At 42.6% G+C, this 27,066-nt stretch overlaps 1 protein-coding gene across 1 annotated transcript in view; it reads right to left on the bottom strand.

Annotated features, from left to right (window-relative positions):
* Positions 1-27,066, bottom strand: part of LOC126163111 (centrosomal protein of 162 kDa) — a 217,310-nt gene that overhangs the window by 26,389 nt on the left and 163,855 nt on the right. Inside the window, exons 7-11 of the mRNA XM_049920034.1 lie at positions 16,541-16,684; positions 13,333-13,524; positions 6,857-7,111; positions 2,761-2,964; positions 1-232 (exon numbers count right to left, since the gene is read on the bottom strand). The exon at positions 1-232 is cut by the window's left edge and continues 186 nt beyond it. Coding sequence (XP_049775991.1) covers positions 1-232; positions 2,761-2,964; positions 6,857-7,111; positions 13,333-13,524; positions 16,541-16,684 — 1,027 coding nt within the window. The remainder of the gene's footprint in view (positions 233-2,760; positions 2,965-6,856; positions 7,112-13,332; positions 13,525-16,540; positions 16,685-27,066) is intronic.

The following is a 27,066-nucleotide window of genomic DNA, read 5'->3' as shown; positions in this document are numbered from 1 at the left end:
CTGTGGTGGGGGCAGATCGCGGCCGCAGCACCTTGGACGGGTTTGTGGGAGCTGCGGCAGGGGTGGGAGTGGGTGTGGGTGTCGGTGTGGGAGCCTGTGAGGTGGCTGAGGCAGTGGCAGCTGCAGGAGCAGCAGCTGGGGCTGTAGACGCTGGGGAAACCCCATGCTGCTGCCGCAGTTTTATTGTGTGCAGCTGTAGCTCCAAGTCTGACACCTGCTCCTCGTACTGCGACTGTAAGACAATTTTAATCATTTGTCTCTTTTGTAATAAAAAATACAGCATATTTCAGTAACTGGTTAACAAACAAAAATACCACATTTTATGCTTCATATGATAACATAAATCAATTGTGGTGGGTTAAATTAGGGTAACAACAAAAGTTATATCTTTCAGTCAGCAAGTGACGGAAGGAATGACTGTCAGTCAACTAACTTCTTAAATTTAACAATGTACAGTTGTTACCAAAATGATGAAAACACAAGAACTGACATGGTATAATGATGAAGCAGCATATTTATCTTGAAACTTCCTTACAGATTAAAACTGTGTGCCGCATTGTGACTCAAACTCAGGACCTTTGCCTTCCCAGGGAAAGTTCTCTACCTCTGCAATATCTTTTCTTCCAAGAGTACTAGTTCATCAAGTTTTGTAGGAGAACTTCTGTGTAGTTTGGAAGGTAGGAGATGAAGTACTGGCTGAAGTAAAGCTGTGAGGACAGGTCTTGAGTTGTACTTACGTAGCTCATTTGGCAGAAGAACATTGCCCGCAAAAAGTGAGGTCCTGAGCTCGAATCTCAGTCCGGCACAGTTTTAATCTGCCACGAAGTTTAATATCAGCGCACACTCCACTGAAGAGTGAAAACTCATTCTGCACATTTATCTTGTCACCCATTTGTAATTTATTAAGCAAATGATGGATATTCTTTGTGAACTGTCTTCACAGGAATTTTATATGATTCATCACATTGCACTGCACTTAGTGTCGGGAAATCGCCGAGCCTCAACATGTACAATGAACAACAATAGGACACAGCAATCTATATCAATTCAAGCACTGCCACAATAAAAGACAGTGATATCAGTAGACTATACAGGGGCTGAACAAAGTAATGTTATGGAATGTGGAGCCACTGCCACCACACAAAACAGTATAAATGCTCTTGGGGATCAAAACTTACATATCCAGACTGGCAGTCAGTGAGATTTTAAACCATTCCAAGTAAATGATTGATTCTATCTCCTTTGAAGATACTACAAGAGTGTGATGGGCTCTTGTTTTCTCAGTACAAACTACAATGAGTCTGAGTTGTTTACTAGGCAGAATCAATAGAAGATAAAGAGAAACTCCAAATCAGATCAACAGGTTTCATCACGAGTTCATTTACTTACAGTAAGAATATCGAGGATACATTGAACAAACTCCAGTGGCAGTGTATCACAGCAAAGTTTACAGATAAAATTCTTAAACTGTGAATAGCAAGAAGAGTCAAGTAACATAATTATGATTCCCACACACCTCGTAAAATGACCACAATGGGAAAAATGAGACAAATTACAGCTTATACAGAGGCTGATAGGCAATCTTTCTTCTCCTACACCAATCACAGGTGGAACAAGAAAGGAAATTAAAGGAAAGGAAATTAAAGGAAAGGAAATGAAAGGAAAGGAAATGACACTTGTATCTGAAGCAAATTTCTCCACATACCATATGGTGGCTAGCACAAAACAAATGGAAACTTCAGACTATTCAATATTTTGTGTTTCGGCTGTGTACTTTCACTGCTCAGCACCTTTTTTATTTGGCAAACAGTTATCTATCTGCAGCAGATTAATCCTCTCTCTCTCTTTATTATTATTATTATTATTATTATTATTATTATTATTATTATTATTTTGGAAAAACAAACAAACAAACAAACAGGATGTCAGACTTTAGAGGGGATTGGAATGAAACCATTATGAAAATTGTGCTACCACTGAAGCATTAACATGCACAAGGAGTCAGTAAGAACTGAACTCTTATCATTCTTTCAGCAGCCAGAAAGTCGCATTCTTTCTTGCAACAGCATTTGGTAAGATGGATAATACAGAATAGACATAAGATGACTTCATTAAATGAGATTTTTTAACACCAATAATTTGGTGTGTGTGTGTGTGTGTGTGTGTGTGTGTGTGTGTGTGTGAGAGAGAGAGAGAGAGAGAGAGAGAGAGAGAGAGAGAAGTAGGATTTGGTTTTCTGCGAATGCTCTCAAGAGGGGTGAAAAGGCTAAAATGTATCTGATTAACAGAATTTAATACTGGACAGAAACAATTTCAATATGAAAACTGAATCTATGCCATATGTGACAGGATCCTAAAGCACCACAGAGAAAACCTCTGAAAACTGCCACAGATAAATTTTGAGAGTGTCAGTACTTTCAGTACTTGGTTTACTTATCTGCAGGAAGACTGGTCTGCGATTTCAATCAACGGGATAATGCTGCCCTAATAGAGAACCTATTACATTGGAGCACAAAATATAAATCTACTTTTAGTGTACACCTTCCAACCTACTTCAATTTTTTTACTCACAAGCTGACAACTTATTTGCAAATGAAGTGAACACAGTTAGAACTAAATGAAGACTGCTGTAATTTAACAAAGCTGGCCTCTTCAGGGAGGCTATTTTTCACTTCAATGATATAATGATATGAGAATCATGCAGAGTAAGCCCAGTAGAAAAATCATTTTTCCATGAAAGGCAGTGGAAGTCAAGAGTACCTTCAGTTCCTGACACTGCTTCTCGGCATCTGCTATTGCAGCTCTGTGCTGCTGCTCCCTCTCGTTAAGCTGTTGTTCAAGCTGCTGGAGCCTGTTTTCCAGGTGTTTAACGCGTGGCGAGAATTCTGGAGAACCTTTTGGCAGAATGCCTGCCTCCTGTGCTGCCACAGGGTTCCTTTTTAGGATATGCTCCAGCTCGTGCACCTGTAGAAAAAATGATGGTACTGACTTCATGAACCAAAGGGCACTGCCTGCAAAGTTGTTAATAGAGAACGGCACATAAGATGGGCTCAGCGTTCAACAAAACACTTGCAAGAAACCGGCCTGTGAAACTGGGCATTTCACTACAAGTGAGAAGCTAATGTTATTAATAGAAGTCAGTTCAAAACCAATCTCTAAATCACTGCAATGGTCTAAGGATAGCCAAGATAGCATACAAATGTTTTAATTAGTAACTGAACCAAAACTGTAGGATGTTAGGTCCACCAATTATGCAAAACAGCGTTTTTTCTCAGTACCCAAACATGTTTCAGCACCACTGTGCTGCAAACATGTTTCAGTACCACTGTGCCATCATCAGTGGTTTCCATTTTATTTATTCTGTAACCTCACCATGATGCGTAGAATAAAAGGCCTAGCCACACGAAAACGTAATAAAAATGAATATAGGCGCAAAAACATCGCGAATTACCAAATTACATTCTATATGATAGGTTAACTCCCTGTAAAATTTTCTCATCAACATCGTTTGGTTGCAGATGACAAGCTACCTGTAGTAAATAATACACAAGTGATCCAGAAAATTCATGCACACCAAGTGTAAAGGTATTAACAAAAAGAAACAATTGTTTGAACTAAACATCGACATAATTTTGTAACCATTTAACAAAAATGTTCACATTAGAGAATAAATAAAATGGAAACCCACTGATGATGGCATAGTGGTGCTGAAACATGTTTGGGTACTGAGAAAAAAACGGTGTTTCGCATAACTGGTGGACCTCACATCCTACAATTTTAACTGCAAACACAGTCTACACAAGGAGCTGCAAATCCAAATGATGAATAACTGAACCAAAATTATTGGTATTATAATCAACTATAAATGAAAAAAATTCAACTTAATTGTACATTTTATATTTTCCATCACATATTTACAGAAAATGTTTATATCATTACACATTATCAGTCACCAGTGGTCTTAAACAGAACTAGAAAAGAAATGAATATCTATTTTACTTTGTCAAGTCTACATCTACAACAGAACATAAAAAAGGAATAGAATTACATTTCATACGAATTAAAAGCAGTGTTGGTTAGTCACCAAGTAATCCTCTGCCAGAAAAAAAATATCAACTATGAAATTAAAAGAGTCAATCACTTTCTTCACAACAAAATGTCTTATTTCAACTAACAGGTGACAAGCAAAAACAGAAACACATGCTATGGGTACATAGGTCAAGTGTATCATTTCCTATGGGATTTTCTTCTCTTCTGCTGGATGAAGGAGCCCTTCCATCAAAAGCTAAATTGTGTGTTACTTCTTGTTTTTCTTTGTGCTCAAATTTGTTGGCAACTGGTAAGAAGGGTTTTCTCCAGTTTCAAATTCATGTTTGAAATTATCTTGTTTATTGTCTCACAATGTGTAACCTCATCTGCTCCAAAATATGTTTGCTGTAACTCACATATTAAAACATGTCTCATTTGAATCCTCAAAGAGTAAACTAAGAATTTTGGGAATAAAAAGATCTTTCAGTTCACGCATCTTATTTTTATTATTTTGAAGAAATACATCTGTCAACAGTATTTTTCAAAGGAGACAGAGATCTGCAAATAGGTACAATTGTGGTTATGCAATCAGTGATGCACTGCCTTCTCCGTATGAACCAAAGTTTAATGGTTATGGAAAGTTTTTTTGAGGTGATGTACCTTCAATGACTTGTTTTAGTAGTTGACACTTTTAACCTTAACACCTATATACATCTCACATGCCTGTTGATGGTTCCGAGGCAATAGCTAAAATCTGTTTTCCATATAAATTGATAAAAAAGATTAATAACCTTATAAGAAGATTCTGAAGCAGTTTGTGTATCATTTTAAGAGGAAAGGCGTATTTGTATACCTGATAAAATATGTGCAGTACTCCACAGGATGGAGAAAAATTGTGTCACGATATTTTAACCCCGAATAGCTGATGCCAGTAGGAACCAAAATTATTTATGTTGTGTTGGTCGACAACATACCATTTTTAAATTATGGAAACTTGGCGCTACATGCTCCGATTGGCCGTGGGATTGCCCAGTTGCCGTTTGGTGGTTGACGGGCAGCACTAGGGTTGTTGGCTCACACATATAAACATCCCTCGCCCCGTCACTGCCCAGATGTGATACGCACACATGTCGAATAGGTCTTGCTGTTTGTCTCCACCTCCCATCACAGGCATTCACGCGTAAGCTTCACTTCAGAGCACACACACGTCACCTGCGATTTAGGCATGCAGCGTGCATGGTGGCACAGTTTTCGTTTGAAGAACAAAGAGATATGGTTTTTGTTTATGGACTAGCCGACAGTAATGTGCATGAAGCTCAATGGTTGTATGAGGAACGGTACCTAGCAAGACGCCACCCACACTCGCAAACATTTACAGCAATTCACCACCGACTTGGTGAAACAGGCTCATTAGAGGAATACAATGGTGATGCTGGAAGACCTCGAAAACTAAGGGATGCTGTATTTGAAGAGAATGTTTTCGAGCACTTTGAGGAAGCACCTACAACAAGTATTTGAGCAGTTGGACACAACAAGAGGGTCACTCATCAGTTAGTCTGGGAGGTTTTGAGGGATGACGGCCAGCATTCATTTTTTTTCCACCCTGTCCAAGATCTAAATCCTGTGGCAGACTATGAACACAGGCTAGGATTTTGCTGGTGGTTTCTGCTACATGTTGCACCAGATCCCGACTTCCCCGCCACTGTGTTGTTAACCAATGAGTGCACCTTCCATCAGGATGGCTTTTACAACACTTGAAACATTTATTATTGGGCAAGAGGAAATCTTCACGTTACGTATGTCCACAGACACCAGGAACAATATTTGCTCAACATTTGGGAAGGCAATGTGAGTGACCATATGATTGGGCCAGTCTGTCTACCTCCTCGACTTAGTGAGGCAAATTACCTTCACTTTTCGTAAGAAACTCTACCCAGCCTGCTGGAAAATGTTCCCCTAGACATGCAGATACACTTGTGGTCGCTGCATGATAGGGCGTCCACACATAACAGTCGTGCTGTGCGCGGATATTTAAATGAACTCTTCGATGACCGGGTAATTGGCAGAGGTACTCGATGGACATGGCCCCCGCAATTACCAGACCTCATACCACCGGACGTTTTCCTGTGGGGATTCTCCAAGGTTCTAGTTCACCCACCTGGACACGAACCAGCTAGAAACGAAGACGAAGAAATGGAGCGCATTCAACATGCCGCCAATCACATCAGGGCAATGCCAGGAATCTTTGAAAGAGTTCAGCAAAACACCGTTTGGCATTACCAAGCTTGTGTCACGTCAGAGGGTCACCAGTTTGAGCATCTGCTTTAAGTAAACAATGTCCTAGCTACAAAACAGGCCCTTTTCAGGACCAACACAATTCGAAAAAGACTTTCTGTACACGAACTAACTGCTTTTGATGGGTTTGTTCCCAGTACGTCTTACCATGACACTACAGTGGATGTGTCAGAACCCTGGTGGATTCGCCCCCAGGCATTAGTAATCTTGGTTCCTACTGGCATCAGCTATCCAGGGTTAAAATTTTGAGACACAATTTTTCTCCACCCTGTATGAAAACTTGAATGTAATACAAACTGTCCGAAGATACCGTTTTTGAACCTAACAACCAATATTTATTGGAAAATGTAAGTATTTACCTTCCACTGGGAAGTACACTGACACAAAGCAAATAGCAGTTGTCTGTGAAATGGTGTGTGTGTGTGTGTTTTTTTTTTTTTTTTTTTTTTTTTTTTTTTCAGCCAAGTAAAAGCAGCAACTGGAAGTACTGCATCAGTACAGCTAAACCCATTAGCAGAGCGGCTCAGCTCACCTGGCGTGTCATGTCCTGCAGCTGGGCTGCTTGGTTGCGGGAGTCCCTCTCGACGGCATTGGCACGTGCTCGCTCCTTGCTGAGGGCCTCGCTCAGCTCTCCCACACTCGCCTCCAGGGCATTTCTCTGCAGAGCCGCCTCCGTCCTCTCCCGCTCTGCGGCCGCCTGCACTTTCTTCGCCTCTTCCTGGGCCAGTGCCAGTTCTCGCCGTAAAGAACGTGACTCGCGTTCCAGCTCTTCTATACGAGATGAATCCTGTGTAAGAAATATCAGCGTTACATTATTATGATTATTATGTTATTAGCATATACACAGACACATGCGATTGGATATGTGTGTGTGTGTGCGCGAGTGTATACCCGTCCTTTTTTCCCCCCTAAGGTAAGTCTTTCCGCTCCCGGGATTGGAATGACTCCTTACCCTCTCCCTTAACACCCACTTCCTTTCGTCTTTCCCTCTCCTTCCCTCTTTCCTGACGAAGCAGCAGTTGGTTGCGAAAGCTAGAATTTTGTGTGTATGTTTGTGTTTGTTTGTGTGTCTATCGACCTGCCAGTGCTTTTGTTTGGTAAGTCTCATCATCTTTCTTTTTAGATATATTTTTCCCACGTGGAATGTTTCCCTCTATTATGTTCATATTATTGTTATTAGTTTACTGAGTCACATTGAATAGCAATTTCAAAAGTGTCACAGTCTTTTTATATATAACTTATCGCACTTCTATCAGTAAAATAACAAATTAGCCCTTTATAAATCTATATGTAATAGACACAATCCCACTTTGATGCAGTAAAACTATGCTTTAGCTGTGATGATCTAAGCAATGAAACTTATTCATGATTTATTCAGACACATTTTGCCTTTCGTTCCACTTTTTGTCCTGCACTCATATCATTATTCCTGGACAGAACGTGTTATTTCTGTCCTCAGGAACAAGGCACTACCCATAATCCCTCAAAGCTACATACTGTTTCTCTGGTAGATTTACAGCCACACCATTACTCTGAAATTCACACTCAAGTGCCTAGAGGGTACATCAAACCACATTTTCTCTACCATCCCACTCTAAAAAACAAACACTTATATCCTTCTGTGTGAGCTCTGATTTCTCTTATTTTATTATAATGGTCATTTCTGCCTATGCAGGTGGGCACCAACAAAATATTTTCGCATTCAGAGGGGAACGTTAGAGATTGAAACTTCGTGAAAAGATCTTGCCATGGTGAAAAACACCTTTGTTTTCATGACTGCTACCCCAATCTGCATATTATATCCGTGGCACTCTGCCCCCTGTTTCGCGACAGTACAAAACAAGCTGCCCTTCTTTGGACTTTTTTGATGTCCTCTGTCAATCCTATTTGATGCGCACCCCACTCTGCGCAACAATACTCCAGAAGAGGGTGGAAAAGCATAGTGTAGACAATCTCATTAGTAGACCTGTTGCATCATCTAAGTATTCTACTAAATCACAGTCTTTGGTTTGCCTTTCTCACAACATTATCTAAGTGATTGTTCCAATTTAAGTTGTTCATAATTTTATTTCCTAGGTATTTAGTTGAACTGACAGCCTTCAGATTTGTATGATTTACCATGTAACAGAAAGTTGAGAGATGTGGATAACCTCACATTTTTCATAATTTAGGGTCTGTTGCCACTTTTTGGCCCACATAGACTTCATGTCTAAACCATTTTGCAATTAGTTTTGATCATTTGACGACTTTGCTGGATAAATGGCAGCATCATCTGCAAACAATCTAAGACAGCTGCTCAGATTGTCCCCTAAATAATTTATACAGATTAGAAACAGTACATGGCCTGTAATACTTTCTTGGGGAGAGCCAGACATTACTCTGTCGTTAATATAGATCAGGAACAATAGAGGGCCTATAACACTTCCTTGGGGTACGCCGGATATTACTTCAGTTTTACTCAATGATTTTCCACCAAATACTACAAACTGTGACCACCCTGACAGGAAATCATGAATCCAGTCACACAACTGAGACAATATTACACATGGACACAATTTCATTAGAGACTGATTATGACGTACAACATCAAAAACCTTTGGAAATTTCAGATTAATCAATTGTATTAGTACTTCATTCTGAGAGTTGTTCCTTATCTTACAACTTCCTTCTTGTATTAGCTTCCTAATGTGTTTCCTGTTATATAAGTTCTATCACCACAAATTTCTGTCTGCTTGTAGTTACCTTCACAACTTTTTCCTTCATATTACAAGGTACTATCACAGTGCTGTATATTCTGAATTCCATCTACAACAATGAAGTGTTGATGTATGTTCTAAGCTATTTTGTACTCCTGCTTAAAAATGATAAGAGATCTCATCATCAAGAAAAATGCTGCTAGATATGAAACTCAGTTCCAATTAATGATCAAGAACTTGCATAATTACAAAGCAATATCCTTAAAATTGGTTTGCTGCAGAATTATTGAGCATATCTAAGTTCAAATATAAAAATTTCCTTTAGACAGAAAAGTTTCTGTCCACAAATCACAGTACGTATTTAGAAAGAATCGCTCTTGCAAAACTCTGCTTGCTCTTTTCTCACACAATATCTTGTGAACTACATATGAAGGGCAACAGGCAGATTCCTTATTCCTAGGTTTCCAGAAAGCATGTAACCCAGTGCCCAACTGCAGACTGCTAACGGTCTGAGTATATAGTTTAGGTTTCCAGATACATGAGTGGTTCGAAGAATTCTGAAGTAACAGAACCCACTACGTTGTCCTGGAAGGCAAGTGTTCATCACAGGCAAAGATATCATCAGGGGTGCCCAGGAAAGTGTGACAGGACTGCTCATGTTCTGTTTATACATAAATGATGGATAAAGTGAGCAACAATCCGGAACTTTTTGTTAATGAGCTGCAGTGTATGAGAAAGTGTAGTCGTCATCGTGTGACTATAGGATGACTTACATAAAATTTCTATTTTATGTGATGAATGGTTGCTTACTTTATAAGTAGAAAAATATAAGTTACTGCAGATGACTAGAACAGACAATTCTGCAAAAGGTTATCTACAACTTACAAGAAATCAGATGGCAGTTTGTGGGGCGGCGGGTGGAATAATTGTTATTAAATGTTCCTATTATTTATTTAATGCTGTTGTTTGCCGTTCTCAACACTGGCTCTCTAACTACAACTTGGCAACCAGAAAGTGATTAGCAAAACATGAAGCTTGTAATTAGAATTCCTAGTGCCCAATTCATCTGAGAAATACATTTATAGCTACAGCTTATAGCTCTGAGGAATTAGGAGATTGTCTGGGATTCACAATTAAAAACCATTCTCTCTAAAATGTTCACTATATTCTGAAAGTCACAGACCAAAAGGAATCCACACAATCCAACTACCAGAGCAGTTCAGAGTCTAATGCGCTGATGCAACTATAACTGTTCCAACTAAATGTTTAAGTGAATGCTCGCCATAATTTGATGATAATGTTCATCAAACGCCACGCTAAATAATGGTAGAATGTCTGTCCCGCGGCGGCACGTGAAAATATGACACACACAAACTGAAGATAGATCATTAAAGTCATCCCAAAATTAACACTTCACTCGAAAACGATTTCATGGTTACACGTATCCCGAGTAACTTATTACGGCATCCGAGGTTGTTTATAGCAATGATAACGACGCGACGCGACTCCCGGCACAGGTGGTGCACTAATCAGCATCTGGAGAGAACTGGGGCCTTTTTCTTCTCGTGCAGCATTCTTACATATAAAGCCGCGGTGCGGACGGCTAAGAGAACGCCTGATCAAATCCGCTCTCCCGACTAGCTGCTGGGCTAGTAATGCACCACTTTAGGTTATCGAATAAATCACTGCTTCCTTTGCTGATGGCCGACGAAGCTCTCATTTTAACTGTGCAATCAGCACACAGGTAAGTAATCATAATAAAAGTCTGACATGGCTAAGTCAAATATTTTGGGTGAGAGAATTAATTTAATTACACTACACGCAGTAGACGAGCTCTGAACTTGCCCTTTGGAGATACGCTATCGCTATAGTTTTATAGTCATTCAGTTGAAACTTCTCACATCTTTATGATTATAGCGGATCTCCCTTCTACTTAAATTTAAACATCCTAGCTTTATTTATTCGCCTACTTAATCTATCTTGCTTCCTTAATTTATAAGACAAAAACCAGAAAATCATGAATTTCAACGAAATTTTTAATTTGTGAGATCCAGAATATTGTTTCTACTAAATTATTATGAAAAAGGAATCTAAATATAAATTTTTAAGTTTCTAGCTCTTTTCTGTTGCGCCAACGATTTTTACAGAAAAACATCCAAATTTCGAAAATGGTTAGAGTTATTGAACTGATATTCAACACATATTGATTTAGTATTACTCCTGACATTCTAGAAACGTTTCAGGTTATTTACTTGATTTTAAAAGTATTGCGCAACATTTATGACGTCAGAGCTAGTTACAGCGGACTAATCTGGCACACAATGGAAAGACTGATGTGAATTTTATAAGGCGTGAGTATCCTGCTTCCCTACAAGTTACAAGAGTCAAAGAGCATGAAAACAAAGCAGTGATCGAGATGGGAGTCAGACAGGATTGTAGTGTGCCCCAATATACAGGGTGTAAATAAAGTCCGGTAACACTTTCAGTTATTTCCCCCCCCCCCCCCCCCCCCCATGTATACTGCCACAGTGCAGTTTGGTAATTTGCCGATAGTCGGCGCTAGTCACAAACATGGCGAGTTCACGTGCGGAGCGAGCTTTCTGTGTGTTGGAATTCGATAAAAACAAGTATACTACAGCTGTTCAACGGATGTTTAGAACCAAGTACGGTAAGAAGCCACTAACAAGGAAGGCCATTTACCACTGGCACAACAAATTGGTTACGGTGGGTTGCTTGTGCCCAGCAAAGAGAAGTGAATGTGGAGCACGTACGAGAGCCATTACTAAGGAGTCTAAAGAAATCGGTGCATTGTGCATCCCATGAACTTGAAATAGCTCCAATGACAGTGTGGAAAGTCCTGCGGCAGAAGTTGTCTTTGAAACCATTCAAACTGGAGCTAGTGCACAAGCTCAATGACGACGACAAAGACAAGCATTTTCAGTTTTGTTCGCAGTTGCAACAACTGAATGAGAATGGGGATGGCATTGGTGATTGCTTAATTTTTAGTGACGAAACCACTTTTCACACTAATGGGAAAGTGAACAAGCATAATTGTCAAATCTGGGGTACAAAGCATCCACATGAATGCATTGAATTTGAGCGCAATTCCCCAAAGGTAAATGTTTTTGTGCCTTGTCATGTTGAAAACCGTACGGGCCATTCTTCTTTGCCGAGAGCACAGTCACTAGATATTCCTACTTGGACATGTTGCAGCAATGGCTGATGACTTAAATGCAATTGGACTCTCAGTTCATCTTTCAGCAGGATGGGGCTCCACCCCATTTTCATCGTGAAGTTTGTGGGTACCTGACCACGGAGCTGCTGCATCGATGGATCGGCCATGCTACACCACAGAGCATCCCTTTTACAGTTTCTGAAGGGGATGAAATTCAACTGACTCAGGGCGGTTTTCATCTTGATGCAATGGCTTAACGTATAAACTGGGGCTCGACAACTTCACCACCTAGAACTTCAGAGCTCACAAACAGAAGACGGAACACCACCTCAGGAAACACTCTCAGCAGAAACATTGAGTCCATATGCCACACTGTTGGCAATTAACAGGCTGCACTTGCTAGACCTAGATCACTAATGGAAGCCTACACACTGTATTTTTGTGTTTTACTTTGTAAGTAGCTGTTGTTCTGCCACCATGTGAATGAATAAATAAATGAACAAACTGGTCACTACTTACCTTCAGGAGGGTAAGTGCTAATTGACATGTGAAAATAAAAATGATGAAGTTATCCTGACTTTTACAATGGTCAGTAGTTCCCTTGGGGAGGAGAGAGGGATAGTGTGGTGAAGCTCAAAAAGAAAAAGCAGGCCACTCTCACCTGTCTCACATTCATTAGTTTTCTCAATAGAATTTTCCTTTGATAAAAATCCATAAACTGTGATCCATCCAACACCTTTCTCTCCCTCTCAAAGTGCTGACAGATCCCATTAAGTAGGTATATTTTTAGAAAGAATTTCTGTGTCTTTCCCCCTAGTCTAAGATAATTCGAAAATTTCGTAAGCTTGGAAATCTTTCATCTTATCTCTGCCTTTTGAGCTGAAGTCTACTTTTATACTGGCAGGTACATTTTTCATTTAATTTTATGTGGTCGACTGTATGACATAACAGTAAACTTTGCTGCCCTATACAGCTACTGATGATGAGCAACAGAAAAACCCTTTGCCTACCTGATGTGCCGAGGCAGCACCACCTCACCTATTTATCACAGAGAAAAAAAGCATGATTCAAACAATACACTTTATTTCACTATCGGCAGTTTTCTACAAAACTGTGGATGCAGCTCGGGAATCGCACCTGTGCATTTTGCCTGACACTCCTGGTGGCAGTGGTGGGGGACTTGGGGGACCGCAGTGCCTTGCCACCAGCAGCAGCTCCGCCTCCCGTGCCGTAGGTTGCGCGCCGCCGCTGCCTCTCCAATTCAGACTTTGTCTCGGCCAGTGATGCCCTGAGGTCACGGACTGTGCCCTCTAGGTCCCTCTTCCCTGCCTGTGCCATCCAGAACAAAAATTGGTGATTATACTGATTCAACTTAATGACAAAATAAAAAACCCTAGTAACTTGAAACTTCCTGGCCAATTAAAACTGTGTACTGGACCTTTGCATTTTGTGGGCAAGTGTTCTACTGGCCGAGCTACCAAAGCACGACTCGTGACCTGTTCTCATAACTTTACTGGAGGAAGTAAAACAGTCAGGACATTTTGCAAGTCGTGCCTGGGTAGATCAGCCAGCAGAGGCCTTGCTCACAAGAGGCAAAGGTCCCAAAATCAAGTCTTGGTCCGGCACACAGTTTTAACCTGTCAAGAAGTTTCATATCAGTGCACACACTACTGAAGAGTGAAAATGTCATTCTTTCGTTCCATGTCAGTAACAAATATTGTTACTCTGGGCTTACAGCCCGTGTTTTATATTTGAGTACATTCAACAGAAAATGTCCCAAAAAATTAAGTGCAAATTAATGTAATGATGCATTACTCGACACAGCAAATTGTAAACCCAGTCACAGAGGGAACTATTTTGGTCCAATCACTATGAACAGCTATGTTCCAGTTCAAAGTACTGTGCACTGTTATCTCTCAGTGCAAGTGCAGACCACTGAAAATGGCTTCATGGGCAACCACAATGGCTTGTTATTAATGTCTTTAAACTTGTAGCAGTGAGGAGGAGAAAGGTGTGACAGTGCTGGCAGAAGAGGTGATGGGATGCAGAAGTAAAATGTTAAAGTTGAGTAAGTTGGTGATGTGCAAATTACAAAAGTAGGGATACGGTGCTTCATAGTGGTTGTCTCAGAGGAGGAGGAGGGGGAAAAAAAACTGCCTGTAATATACAAGTAGAAATAAGATATCAGATCACCTGAAACTGGTTCTTGTAGTAATTTATTTTATCTTGTGCTCTCATGTTATCGCCATTCTGATTAAAATACTTGCCCTTATATCAACTTTAACACATGTAAAGAACAACAAATTACATCTCTGTACAAAGTAGGCTTATGCCATATCTCTCTGTCAAGATCTTTGTTACAAGCAACAGTTATAAAGTGCATGCTGGATGCTGGTAAAGTGTCACTGTCAAAGTGTAAACTAATATAGTTCGTGTGAAAGTGCTCTGGACATCAAAATGGAGGCAGACAGATATGAAAAAAGCCGCCTATACTGTCACAAACCAGCACTCAGCATTATGCTGCTACCAGTAATTATGTAACTTCCCGGATCCTCCCAAAACCATCGAACCTGAAAAGGTTCGAAAACCGGTTCATGTAATAAAGCATTATTATTGAAAAAAAAAAGTGACTGGCTGCAGTTGCGTATAACTTATTTACATTAATAAATACACCACTTACAATGGTTAAATGTGTCACTATGTAGTAATTTCTGAAGTATTATGAGCACTACAGAGACATACAAACTTTGCAAGAAGTACAAGCTTTTGTCACATCAGAACTGGATTTCAGAGACGGTGAGGGAACTCTGAGAAAAAGGCTATGTCTGAGATTTGCTTTTAAAAGGTACCAGACAAAATTAGTCATCCTGTCTGAATCAAATGACTCAATTAAAAAAAAGGCACACTAAATTAGTTGAAGAAGTACCAGAATTAAAGCAACAAGTGGTTTATTCAGATGAAACGTCAGTTCACACACATTACACTGCAAATAAATGCTGTCATAATGATAGCGTGTGAGGAATATCACCACACAAAAGCCACAATCAATGTTTGTTGATGTATGCATTGCACTGGAACATAGCTGTGTAGTGTGTGACATGTATCATTTGTAAGAATACTGCAATGTAGTCTCTTACTATTATGCCTTCCCTCTCTGCTTCTTGGGGATAAACACGACGGGGCTATCAGACTAGTCACCTCTTCATTTTGCTTCACCAAGCAATACACAACTTACACTAGTTTTATTGTCATATGTGAAATGTGAGAATAAAATGATCACTAGTTCATGACCAGCAAATGTTAATTTGATGTAAATTAAATAAATGTTTTACTAAAGTATGTCACTTATCTTACAGAGAAAAATCTGAAACATATTGTCACAATTAGCATGCAATTATAAATCATCTGTGTGTGTGTGTGGGGGGGGGGGGGGCACACTCTTGTGAAGCTGCTAATATATTGTTTATGAGTTGCTGTCTAGAATATGTTACTTTGATGGGAATACTTTTGGTTAAGAAATGGCAGCTGATACAAATAATTGCAAACGAAACATGCGACATCATTGCCTTTTGAAATGACCAATTTCTCTGTCTAGCAAATGGAACAAAACATCGAAGGAAATGGGCCTACTCATCTACAGGAGACACAGCTGCACATTCGGACATCATTTCTTTCTCATCATGCCTTGATCTAGAGTTCTCGTGATAACAAAGTCTACTAAATCCCTGATAGACTTGTTTCATGTAACTCTCTTACCTCTTCCATTTGACAAAGAAACTTCTGGAACTGTGAAGCTGTGTTTATCCACTTTTATTCATTGATGTGTATGCCTCCCCCGCCCCCCCCCCCCAACTCCTTCCCGCTCCTCTCATAGCGATTTACTTGCTTTTTTTCTGGATTAGAAAATTAGCCTATAACATGCAAAATAATATGATTACAATCAGTTTAAACTTGATCATCACATGTGATCAACAACCAGTCACTTGATATCTGTCACAACAAGTAAGAAATAGATGACCACAAATTCTAAAAGAGCTGGAATGTCAGTGAGGAACGTAGGACAGTAGTCTTGCAGGAGTGAATGGTTATAGAGGTGTGGTTGTACTAGAAGTAGCAGTTATCATATTAGGGTAATGACAAATTCTACGGTTATGTATACTATTTTGCACTTCTATATAGTGAGATTGTCAGACCAACATTATCCAAAGTAATGTACCTTGAATTTTTGTTACTTATCTCAAATTTTTCCCTACTTTGAGTACCACCAACACAGAAAATATATGTGAGGACAGGTTGAAAAACAAGAAGAATATGACTTCTACAGTCTCTGTGAGATGTTTCTTACCCTCAATGCATCCATTTGCACTCTTGCAGCAATAGCAGCTTCTCGAGCCTCACGCAGCTCATCTTCGAGCTTTCGTCTTTCCACATCACCTGTTGCTGGACCCTTACTTGCCGCTGCACCTGCCTCTTTTGTCTTTAACTTCTCCTGGAATACAATTGGAATTATCAGTTTTATACCAGTTATGTGTGTGTGTGTGTGTGTGTGTGTGTGTGTGTGTGTGTGTGTGTGTGTGTGTGTGTGTGTGTGTGTGTGTGTGTGTGCGCGCGCGCGCGCGCGCGTGTGTGTGTCAGGGTCAGGGTCAGGGTCAGGGTCATACTTGTTGGTTCACGACATGAGTTCTCTCCAAGTACCGGGTGATCAAAAAGTCAGTATAAATTTGAAAACTGAATAAATCACGGAATAATGTAGACAGAGAGGTACAAATTGACACACGTGCTTGGAATGACATGGGGTTTTATTAGAACCAAAAAAATACAAAAGTTCAAAAAATGTCTGACAGATGGCACTTCATCTGATCAGAATAACAATAATTAGCATTACAAAGTAAGACAAAGCAAAGATGATGTTTCCAGTTTGGAAGGTAGGAGACGAGATACTGGCAGAAGTAAAGCTGTGAGGTCGAGGCACGAGTCGTGCTTGGGTAGCTCAGTTGGTAGAGCACTTGCCCGCGAAAGGCAAAGGTCCCGAGTTCGACTCTTGGTCTGGCACACAGTTTTAATCTGCCAGGAAGTTTAATATCGGTGCACACTCCGCTGCAGAATGAAAATTTCATTCAATGAACAGATGTTTAATTATGCTGGCTGCCAGGGTCTGAAGTGTTCCTTGGCCCATAAATAGATTGCTGTAGTCAGTGGAGTGGTGCAGAATGATGTAGCACTGAGCTGACACAATCAGTGATTACATATATTTAGTCTTTCTATAAAAGTGGAAATAACAGAAGTCTTTTTTCCTATTTGGAGCCAATGGCACAGTTCACAAACACCATAGCGGATCATTGGTGACGGCCTCACTCACCACTGTTATTACATTAACAGTGGCAACTATTTATTTACACTTACACAAAATAAACTTGTTTCAAAGTTTTACTGTTGTCACTTGCATTGTGAACAACCTATTGCCAGTTGTGTGGAAGTAGTTGGGTACCGCTAGTAGTGTCAGCTGTGTTGAAACTTAAGAGTGGAGCAGTCTATTGCCCAGCAAATCTCTGCAACAGTTCTATAGCGAACGGCATGATATGTTTCAAGGCTATCCTATGATTTCCACATCACTGACAATAAGTTACAGACAATGCTGGTGACTACTCTGAAGGATAGCATAACTTTGAAACATATCTCTATTTTGTACAAGTTGTAAGTAAATAGTTGCCACTATCAAAGTTCCAACCCTTGTATTTTATAATATGACAAAAATTACACCATGAAACACAATGCAGCCCATTGAAGCTAATGCAATTACTACTACATCTAGTGTTTCCACTAGCTAACACTGGCTGCATCCAGAAGAAAGTGAGCACTGAAAATGTGGCCCAAACTACTTCAGAGAACTGGCACTTAGTAGACTGAATATATGGAACAAAGGTAATTTTTTATAGAATAATATCATCTGAAGCTGCATAACATGAGTGTTAGTCATAAAAGTTGTAATCATCAGCTCTAAAGATAAAGTTATGTAACTAGGTTTTCGTTTGTCTGGATTTACATATAGTGCTCTTGCACACATCAGAATCCCCACACCACATTACAGGAACACAGTACTATGGAGTGCCAAAGCATAATTGCACAGCCAACTAATAAAGTGTAGTAGAGTGCGATAATTCATTTTCTGCATCTGAAGGGGAATAATGCAGAAACAATCTATGATGAGTAGGTAAGCTGCACAGAGACATGCACCATCAAACGACACAGTAGTTATGTAACACGACAGTGTCCGTTGTGGTCAAACAAGTGTGAATGACAAAACACGAAATGGAAGATCATATCTCTGTGAAGAATAGGGAATGACATAGGAAGCTGAGACCCTGATCCTTGAAGAATGGTGTTATCACAATCAAAAAGTGGAAATTGGTAAGGGTAATTTTGAATATGACAAAAGGTTGTTGCCTCCTACGTACTGCAACTGCTACCCTCATTCAAAAAGTCCACTAAACTGTTGTAGCAGCGGAAATGTTACATCTCTGTTAGGTTAATTCAGATGACTTCTTTGGTCACCAAATCACCATTGGTGAGTGCTGGGTTTATCACTATGATTACAAGAGAAAGGAGTAAAACAAGCAGTGGAAAAAGGTAGATTAACCACTGCAGAAAAAGGTGAAAACCAATGAAATATTAAGTGTAAAGTGGTGACAACAACTCGGTTGAATATCTGGAAGTATGTGTACCATTAACATGGCATAAAACGGATGACATGTATGTGCTTTCATCCATCAAAAATAAAGAGAGAGCATGTTCAGTCACTAACATACCTACATCAATAATCCGCAAACCACCTGATGGTGTGTGGCGGAGGGTACTTTTGGTATGACTAACTGATGCCCCCTTCCCTGTTCCACTCATGAAGGTATGTGAGAAGACTGACTGTCGGTAAGCCTCTGCATTAATTTCTCAGATTTTCTTGTCATGGTCATTTTGTGAGATGAATGTAAGAGGAAGTAATATGCTGCCCAACTCTTCTTCGGACGTGCAATGCCTCTCTTTTAGCGTCTGCCAATGGAGTTTGTTGAGCATCTCTGCAGTGCTCTCGCACTGACTTAATGATCCCATGATGAAACACGACACTTTTCACTGGATCCTGTCCGCCTTCTGTTGTTTTTTCTTGGTAAGGGCCCAAGACTGTTGAACAATACTCAATAATTGCACAAGGAAGTGTTTTGTATGTCACCCCTTTTGTGGATACATTAAATTTCCTCAAGATTCTTCCTAAGAATCTCAGTAGGTCATTCACTTTTCCTGCAATTTGTTTTATATGGTCATTCGCTTTAGGTTGCTCTGGATGGTTAGTCCTATGAATTTTGGAGGCTGGCTCTGAGCACTATGGGACTTAACATCTATGGTCATCAGTCCCCTAGAACTGAGAACTACTTAAACCTAACTAACCTAAGGACAGCACACAACACCCAGCCATCACGAGGCAGAGAAAATCCCTGACCCCGCCGGGAATCGAACCCAGGAACCCGGGCGTGGGAAGCGAGAACGCTACCGCACGACCACGAGATGCGGGCATGAATTTTGGAATATTTACATGTTCCGTTAGGTTGGTTAGTTTAAAAGAGAAGAAAAGGACCAAACTGCGAGGTCATTGGTCCTTTGTTCCCAGTAGAACAATTACCCAAGGGACAGAAGAAAACAAAGAAGATGTACAACACAATAACAGGAGAAAGGAAGAACCAGAAGAGTGACAGGACAACAAACACTACAATGGACAAAACAGGACAAAAAAACTACAGAGAGCCACAAGAAACAGGGAGAAGAGACTAAAAACAAGAAAGCAGATTACCATGGCTGGCTGACCATGAGAATAAAAAAGGAGAAGCCAGCCACTCTGCAACACATTAAAACCTACACCCTAAAAGCCCTATGGTCGAGGACACAGAGAGAGAAGGGACATGAGCTAAAACTCAGATCAAATGATAAAACCCACCCTCACAAAGAAAACATAAGACTAAAGCTGCTGTTGAGGCATTGTCACTCAACACCAAAGGTAGTGTGCTGGGAAAGTTAAAAGTCCACCGCAAAGTGGCTAAAAGTGGGCAGTCCAGCAAGAGGTGGATGACTGTCACTTGGGAGCCACAGAGACACTGAGGCGGATGCTTGCAATGGAGGAGGTAACCATGTGTGAGCCACGTATGGCCAATGTGAAGCCGACAAAGGACGACTGATTCCCTGCAAGAAGCCTTCTGCACATTTGTAGTCTCCTTAATGACATGCAGTTTGATGCGCATACTGTTATGCCACTCTGTCTCCCAAAGCCGAAAAACCTTGTGGTGTAAGACAGAATGCAGGTCAGTTTCAGAGACGTCCAATTCCAGGAGTGGCTTCTGCATAGCCTGTTTGGCCAGCCTGTCAGAAATTTCGTTGCCTGGGATTCCAAACACCACTGAATGACTGGACCATTCCAGCACAGAGATGGACTTCTGGATGTTCGCTACCAAAGGATGGCGAGGGTAGCACTGGTCAATAGTTTGTAAGCTGCTCTGGGAGTCAGAACAGAGAAGAAATGACTCACCAGAACAGGAACGGATGTACTGAAGTGCACGAGATATGGCCACAAGCTCTGCAGTGAATACACTGCAGCCAACAGGCAAGGAATACTGTTCAACATGGCCTCTGTGGACAGAGGCAAAGCCAACATTACCATCAGCCATCGAGCCGTCAGTGTAGACAACTTCAGAACCCCGGAACACATCAAGAATCGAGAGGAAGTGACACCAGAGAGCGGCAGGACTAACGGAGTCCTTAGGCCCATGCAAAAGGTCCAGATGAAGCTTCGGCCGGGGTACACCATGGAGGTGTACGTGAATGGACCTCAAGTAGAGGTGGTAAAGGGAAGGACTCCAGTTTGGATAGAAGGGATCATATGCGAACTACAATTGTGAGCACTGACCTGGGCCGCCGATGCCACCGATGAAATGCCACGGGTGCTAAAAGGAGATGGTAATTCAGATGCTCAGGAGAGCTAAGAATGTGTGTAACATAACTGGCGAGCAGTTATGCACACCTAACCTTCAACGGAGGGACTCCAGCCTTCACAAGGACCCTGGTCACCGGACTTGTTCTAAAAGCTCCCGTCGCTAGGCGAACGTCACAATGGTGCACTGGATCAAGTAAACGCAATGCTGAGGGTGCCGCCGAACCGTAAACCAGTCTTCCATAGTCAAGGCGGGATTGAACAAGGGCTCTGTAGAGCTGCAGCAGCCTAGAGCGATCTGCACACCAGTTGGTGTGGCTCAGGCAGCGGAGAGCATTGAGGTGCTGCCAGCACTCCCGCTTAAGCTGGCCAAGGTGAGGCAGCCAAGTTAATCGGGCATTGAAAACCAATCCTAAGAATTGATATGTCTCCATTACAGTGAGTGGTTCGTCATTAAGATAAAGTTCAGGGACCGGATGAACGGTACGATGCCAACAGAAATACAGAGGCCTGCAGAATGTCATTCTTCTGAATACGGCGGGGGAGGGGGGGGGGGCTATGGGAGGCACCGAGGCACCAACATGGAACATGGAAAGACGGAGCGACAGGAAGTTTTGGATAAAAATCAGGAGCAGGCCCCGGATACCCCACTCATACAATGTGGCAAGGATATAATGTAGCCAGGTAGTGCTGTATGCTTTACGTCAAAAAAGACAGCAACCAGGTGTTGGCATCTGGAAAAGGCTGTTCGGATGGCAGACTCAAGGGATACAAGATTATCAGTAGTAGAGTGACTCTGGCGGAAGCCGCCATGACGTGGAGCCAGTAGGCCACGTGACTCCAGGACAAAACGCAACCACTGACACAACATACGTTCCAGCAGCTTACAGAGAACGTTGGTGAGGCTGATGGAGTCGGTGGCTATCCACATCAAGCGGATTTTTACCGGGTTTTAGCACCAGAATGATGGTGCTCTCCTGCCATTGCGATGGAAACACGCCATCGCACCAGAGTTGGTTGAAGATGACAAGGAGATATCGCCTGTAGTCAGGCGAGAGATGTTCGATCATCTGATTGTAGATCCGATCCGGCACAGAAGCTGTGTTGGGGTAATGTGCAAAGGCACTGAGGAGCTCCTCCCACGCTGTAAATGGGGCGTTATAGGGTTCACTGTGGTGTGTAGTGAACGAGAGGACTTTCCTTTCCATTCGCCGTTTGTGGGTGCGAAAGGCTGGGGGGGTAGTTCTCTGACACAGAGGCTCGAGCATAGCGCTCAGCAAAGTGCTTGGCAATCACGTTTGCATCGGTAGAGAGCACGCCATTGATGTTAAACCCGCACGCCATTGATGTTAAGCCCAGGGACGCCTGTTGGGGTCTGGTACCCAAAAAGACACCTGATCTTCGTCCAGACTTGGGAAGGTGATGTATGGCACCCAATGGTCGAGATGTACCATTCCTGACACTCCTGTTTCCATCGTTTTATACACAGGCAAACGCGGGCACGGAGCCGCTTAAAGGCTGTTAGGTGCTGTAAAGAAGGGTGCCACTTATATCGCTGTAGAGCTCGCCGACGCTCTTTAATTACCTTAGTGACTTTCGGCGCCCACCAAGGGACTGTCTTTCACTGGGGGCACCCTAGAGGACGAGGGATCGCCTTTTCCGCCGCAGAAATTATCGTTGTAGTAACCTGCTCAATGACAACATCGATGGCACCATGTGGGGGAGATTCAACAGTGAAAGCAGAGGTGAAGGCTACCCAGTCTGCCTTGTTTAAAGCCCATGGGCATGACGCCAGCGGAGTGACAGGAAGATGGGGAAGTGGTCACTACCACACAGGTCGTCATGTGCTCTCCAGTGGATAGATGGGAGTAGTCCCAGGCTGCAAATTGACAAATCAGTGGCTGAGTACTACCATGAGCTACACTGAAATGTGTGGCGGCCCCAGTATTTAAAAGGCAGAGGTCGAGTTTGAACAGTAAATTTCCGACATCTCTGCCATGGCCGGTAAGCATGGTGCTACCCAACAAGGGGTTATGGGCATTAAAATCTCCCCAAAGTAGGAAAGGTTTAGGGAGTTGATCAATCAGTGCAGCCAATAGGTTCAGGGGTACCGCATCATCTGGAGTGAGATATACGTTGTGGGCAGTTATTACCTGCATCGTCCATATCCTGACAGCCACTGCTTCAAGAGGAGTTTGAAGGGGCACAGGTTCACTACATAACGAGTTCGGGACATAAACGCAAACTCCACCTGACGCACTGTTACACTACTGGCCATTAAAATTGCTACACCATGAAGAAATGCAGATGATAATCCGGTATTCATTGAACAAATATAATATACTAGAACTGACATGTGATTACATTTTCACGCAATTTGGGTGCATAGATCCTGAGAAATCAGTACCCAGAACAACTACCTCTGGCCGTAATAAAGGCCTTGATATGCCTGGGCATTAAGTCAAACAGAATTTGGATGGCGTGTACAGGTACAGCTGTCCAGGCAGCTTCAACACGATACCACAGTTCATCAAAAGTAGTGAATGGTGTATTGTGACGAGCCAGTTGCTTGTCTACCATTGACCACATGTTTTCAATTGGTGAGAGATCTGGAGAATGTGCTGGCCAGGGCAGCAGTCGACCATTTTCTGAATCCAGAAAGGCCCGTACAGTACCTGCAACATGCGGTCGTGCATTATCCTGCTGAAATGTAGGGTTTCACAGGGATCGAATGAAGGGTAGAGACACGGGTCTTAACACATCTGAAATGTAACGTCCACTTTTCAAAGTGCCGTCAATGTGAACATGAGGTGACCGAGACATGTAACCAATGGCACCCCATATCTTCACACCGGGTGATACGCCAGTATAGCGATGATGAATACACGCTTCCAATGTGCGTTCACCGCGATGTCGCCAAACACGGATGCGACCATCGTGATACTGTAAATAGAACCTGGATTCATCCGAAAAAATGACGTTTTGCAATTCGTGCTCTCAGGTTTGTCGTTGAGTACACCATCGCAGGCGCTCCTGTCTGTGATGCAGCGTCAAGGGCAACTGCAAACGTCATCGAACTGTTCGTGCAGATGGTTGTTGTCTTGCAAACGTCCCATCTGCTGACTCAGGGATCGAGACGTGGCTGCACGATTCGTTACAGCCTTGCGGATAAGATGCCTGTCATCTCGATTGATAGTGATACGAGGCTGTTGGGATCCAGCACGGCGCTCCGTATTACCCTCCTGAACCCACCAATTCAATATTCTGCTCACAGTCATTGGATCTCAACCAACGTGAGCAGCAATGTCGCTATACGATAAACCGCAATCGCGATAGGCTACAATCCGACCTTTATCAAAGTCGGAAACTTGATGGTACACATTTCTCCTCCTTACACGAGCATCACAACATTTCACCAGGCAACGCCGGTCAACTGCTGTTTATGTATGAGAAATCGGTTGGAAACTTTCCTGATGTCAGCACGTTGTAGGTGTCGCCACCAGCGCCAACCTTGTGTGAATGCTCTGAAAAGCTAATCATTTGCATATCACAGCATCTTCTTCCTGTCGGTTAAATTTCGCGTCTGTAGCACGTCATCTTCGTGGTGTAGCAATTTTAATGGCCAGTAGTGTATATTCGCTACAATTCTTGTAACATCCCCTGTAGCCGTGAAGGGCAGAGGTCCGCATTGCCGGGAACCATGTTTCCTGGAGGGCAATGCAGAAAGTGGGTGCAAAGCTTAACAGTTGCCGTAGCTCAGTCAGGTGGTGGAAAAAACCGCCGCAATTGCACTGGAGGATGACGTGATTGAGACTGTGAAGGCATGAAACACTCAATGAGGCAGTCTACGCCTCAGGGTCACCTGCTGCGACAGAGTTATTTCCCGAACAGGCTATTGTATCCATTGTGTCTGAGGTTATGGCGAGATCTCCTCAGTGGACGCCAGCATCTTCACCTCATCCTCAGTCGCAGAGCTTGTAGGTAGCAGTGGTGTGGGTGCCACTGAAATTCCCTTGGTCTTGGGGGTCTTCTTTCTGGATTTCTCTCACTTATCCTTGGGTTTCTCTGGCTGGGAGGGCTTCACTGATTCAGTCTCCGGGACTGAGAATGATCGTGAAGCCCTACGACCCGCTGCTTTTGGGCACTTCAGCCACTGGCAGTGTTATCTTTCCCACTATCAGAAACCTGGGAAGGGAGTGACCCCAGGGACCCCTTCCTAGCGAGAGGCGACGAATAAACCTTACGCTTCTCTGGCTGAGAAGTGGGGACTGGTGTCCCTGATAGTTGGGTGGGGGTGGGGGGGGGGGGGGGTGGGCAGTGCTCCCGATGTAAGTGGTGCGGGAGCAACAGCCAACATGGAGGGAAGTGCCCCCCACCATCAAGGGAGCAGGTGTAGTCTCCCAGCTCTGAGAACCGACTGGAACTCGTGGAACTGATGGGGCTACAACTGTCCCATAGGATCGTACTTCCTTGCATTATACTGAGACTTGGAGCACTTAGAGACTGCTGGCGTTTATCACCAGCAAGTGATGACGTGGTACACTTCATCGCGCGTCATCCGCCCTGATGACACCCACTCCAACCAGAGGCCCTCCCCACGGGCACCACCCAGCCGCAGCAAAGGCCACCTGGCAGGATGGCCATTGCCGTGAGTCCCGATGCCCCATGGTGACGGGCATCTAACCCTTGGCATACGTGGGGAGTTAATGGCGCAGGCATCAGCAGAGCGATCCCTGTGTAGTCAGGGGGCTACAAGCAACAGGGTACATGGCGGCCCCACTACAATGGATTGGCTGCCGTGCTGGGTATGAGGTGCAAAGAATTCTATGGTCATCGTCGGTGCAGAAAACGACACTGCATAGAGGGTGGAGGAAATCGCACCCAGGAAGGCGTCCTCGCTCAAGAGATGGAGGATGAACAGGACTGCAATTCCACGACGAGAAAGTGGGCTAAAGATCTCAATGCATGATGGACACAATGCACCATGTAAAGGCGCCCTTCGCCAATTGGCTCGCTCTTCTTCAAAATTTTGAAAAATAGAGGTAAAACCCTACAGGGGACCATCACATAAAGGCCAAAAGGTGTGAGACTCCTTTTAGTCGCCTCTTACGACAGGTAGGAATACCTCAGTCCTATTCTAAACCCCAGGCACGCAGGGGGTGTTCCATTAGGAATGACGTGTTCGTTAAGAAAGTCCTCTTGAGTTCTGCCTGCAAGGAAGCCTCGAAGCTAGTCACAAATGTGGACCGACACCCGGCAAGCTCGTATTTTGTTCACTAGATGATACTGTAGAACTGTGACGAATGTCTTACTGAAGTCATGAACCACGGCATCAACCTCGGTGCCTTTGACAGTCCATTCCAGATTTTCTAATTTTAGTTCCTGCACTCCTTTTTCCCCCTCATAGATTCAACAATAGAGTGTTTTAAATCGAAAAATGGTTCCAGGCATGCCCATTGACCTCACCAGGCGTACTTAGCAGTAATAAAGTGTAGAAAATGACAGCGGAATGATGCATACTACCTGAGAAATTTTGTATTTGTACCACCATTTTCTCCATGTATGGAGTACAATTTAGCACAAACTGCTTCTTGATGTAGAGAACAACGAATCTCGTCTGTCGATGATGTAAATTTTGGCTCTTTCATTGCCAACTAAATTTTTTAATTCTTTCTGCATGATATTGTAATGTCGTTTCCAAGCAAATCTGCAGTACCTTTCGCTTATTAGACTACATAATATATATGTTGAGAATTCTCACCCGTCTCTCCTGTCATTCATATTCATTTTAAGGGCTTTTGACGATAGATCGCTAGCTGCCTTTTCTATGCAAACAGGCACTGGACCTGTGAACGTCCTCCGTATCATATAGAAATAACGAAGGCTAAACAGCGCTGACACCA

The sequence above is a fragment of the Schistocerca cancellata genome, chromosome 2, assembly GCF_023864275.1.
Source record: "Schistocerca cancellata isolate TAMUIC-IGC-003103 chromosome 2, iqSchCanc2.1, whole genome shotgun sequence".
Taxonomy (NCBI): domain Eukaryota; kingdom Metazoa; phylum Arthropoda; class Insecta; order Orthoptera; family Acrididae; genus Schistocerca; species Schistocerca cancellata.
Note: the sequence above shows the minus strand (reverse complement) of the source record. Positions and strands in the feature narration are given on the sequence as shown.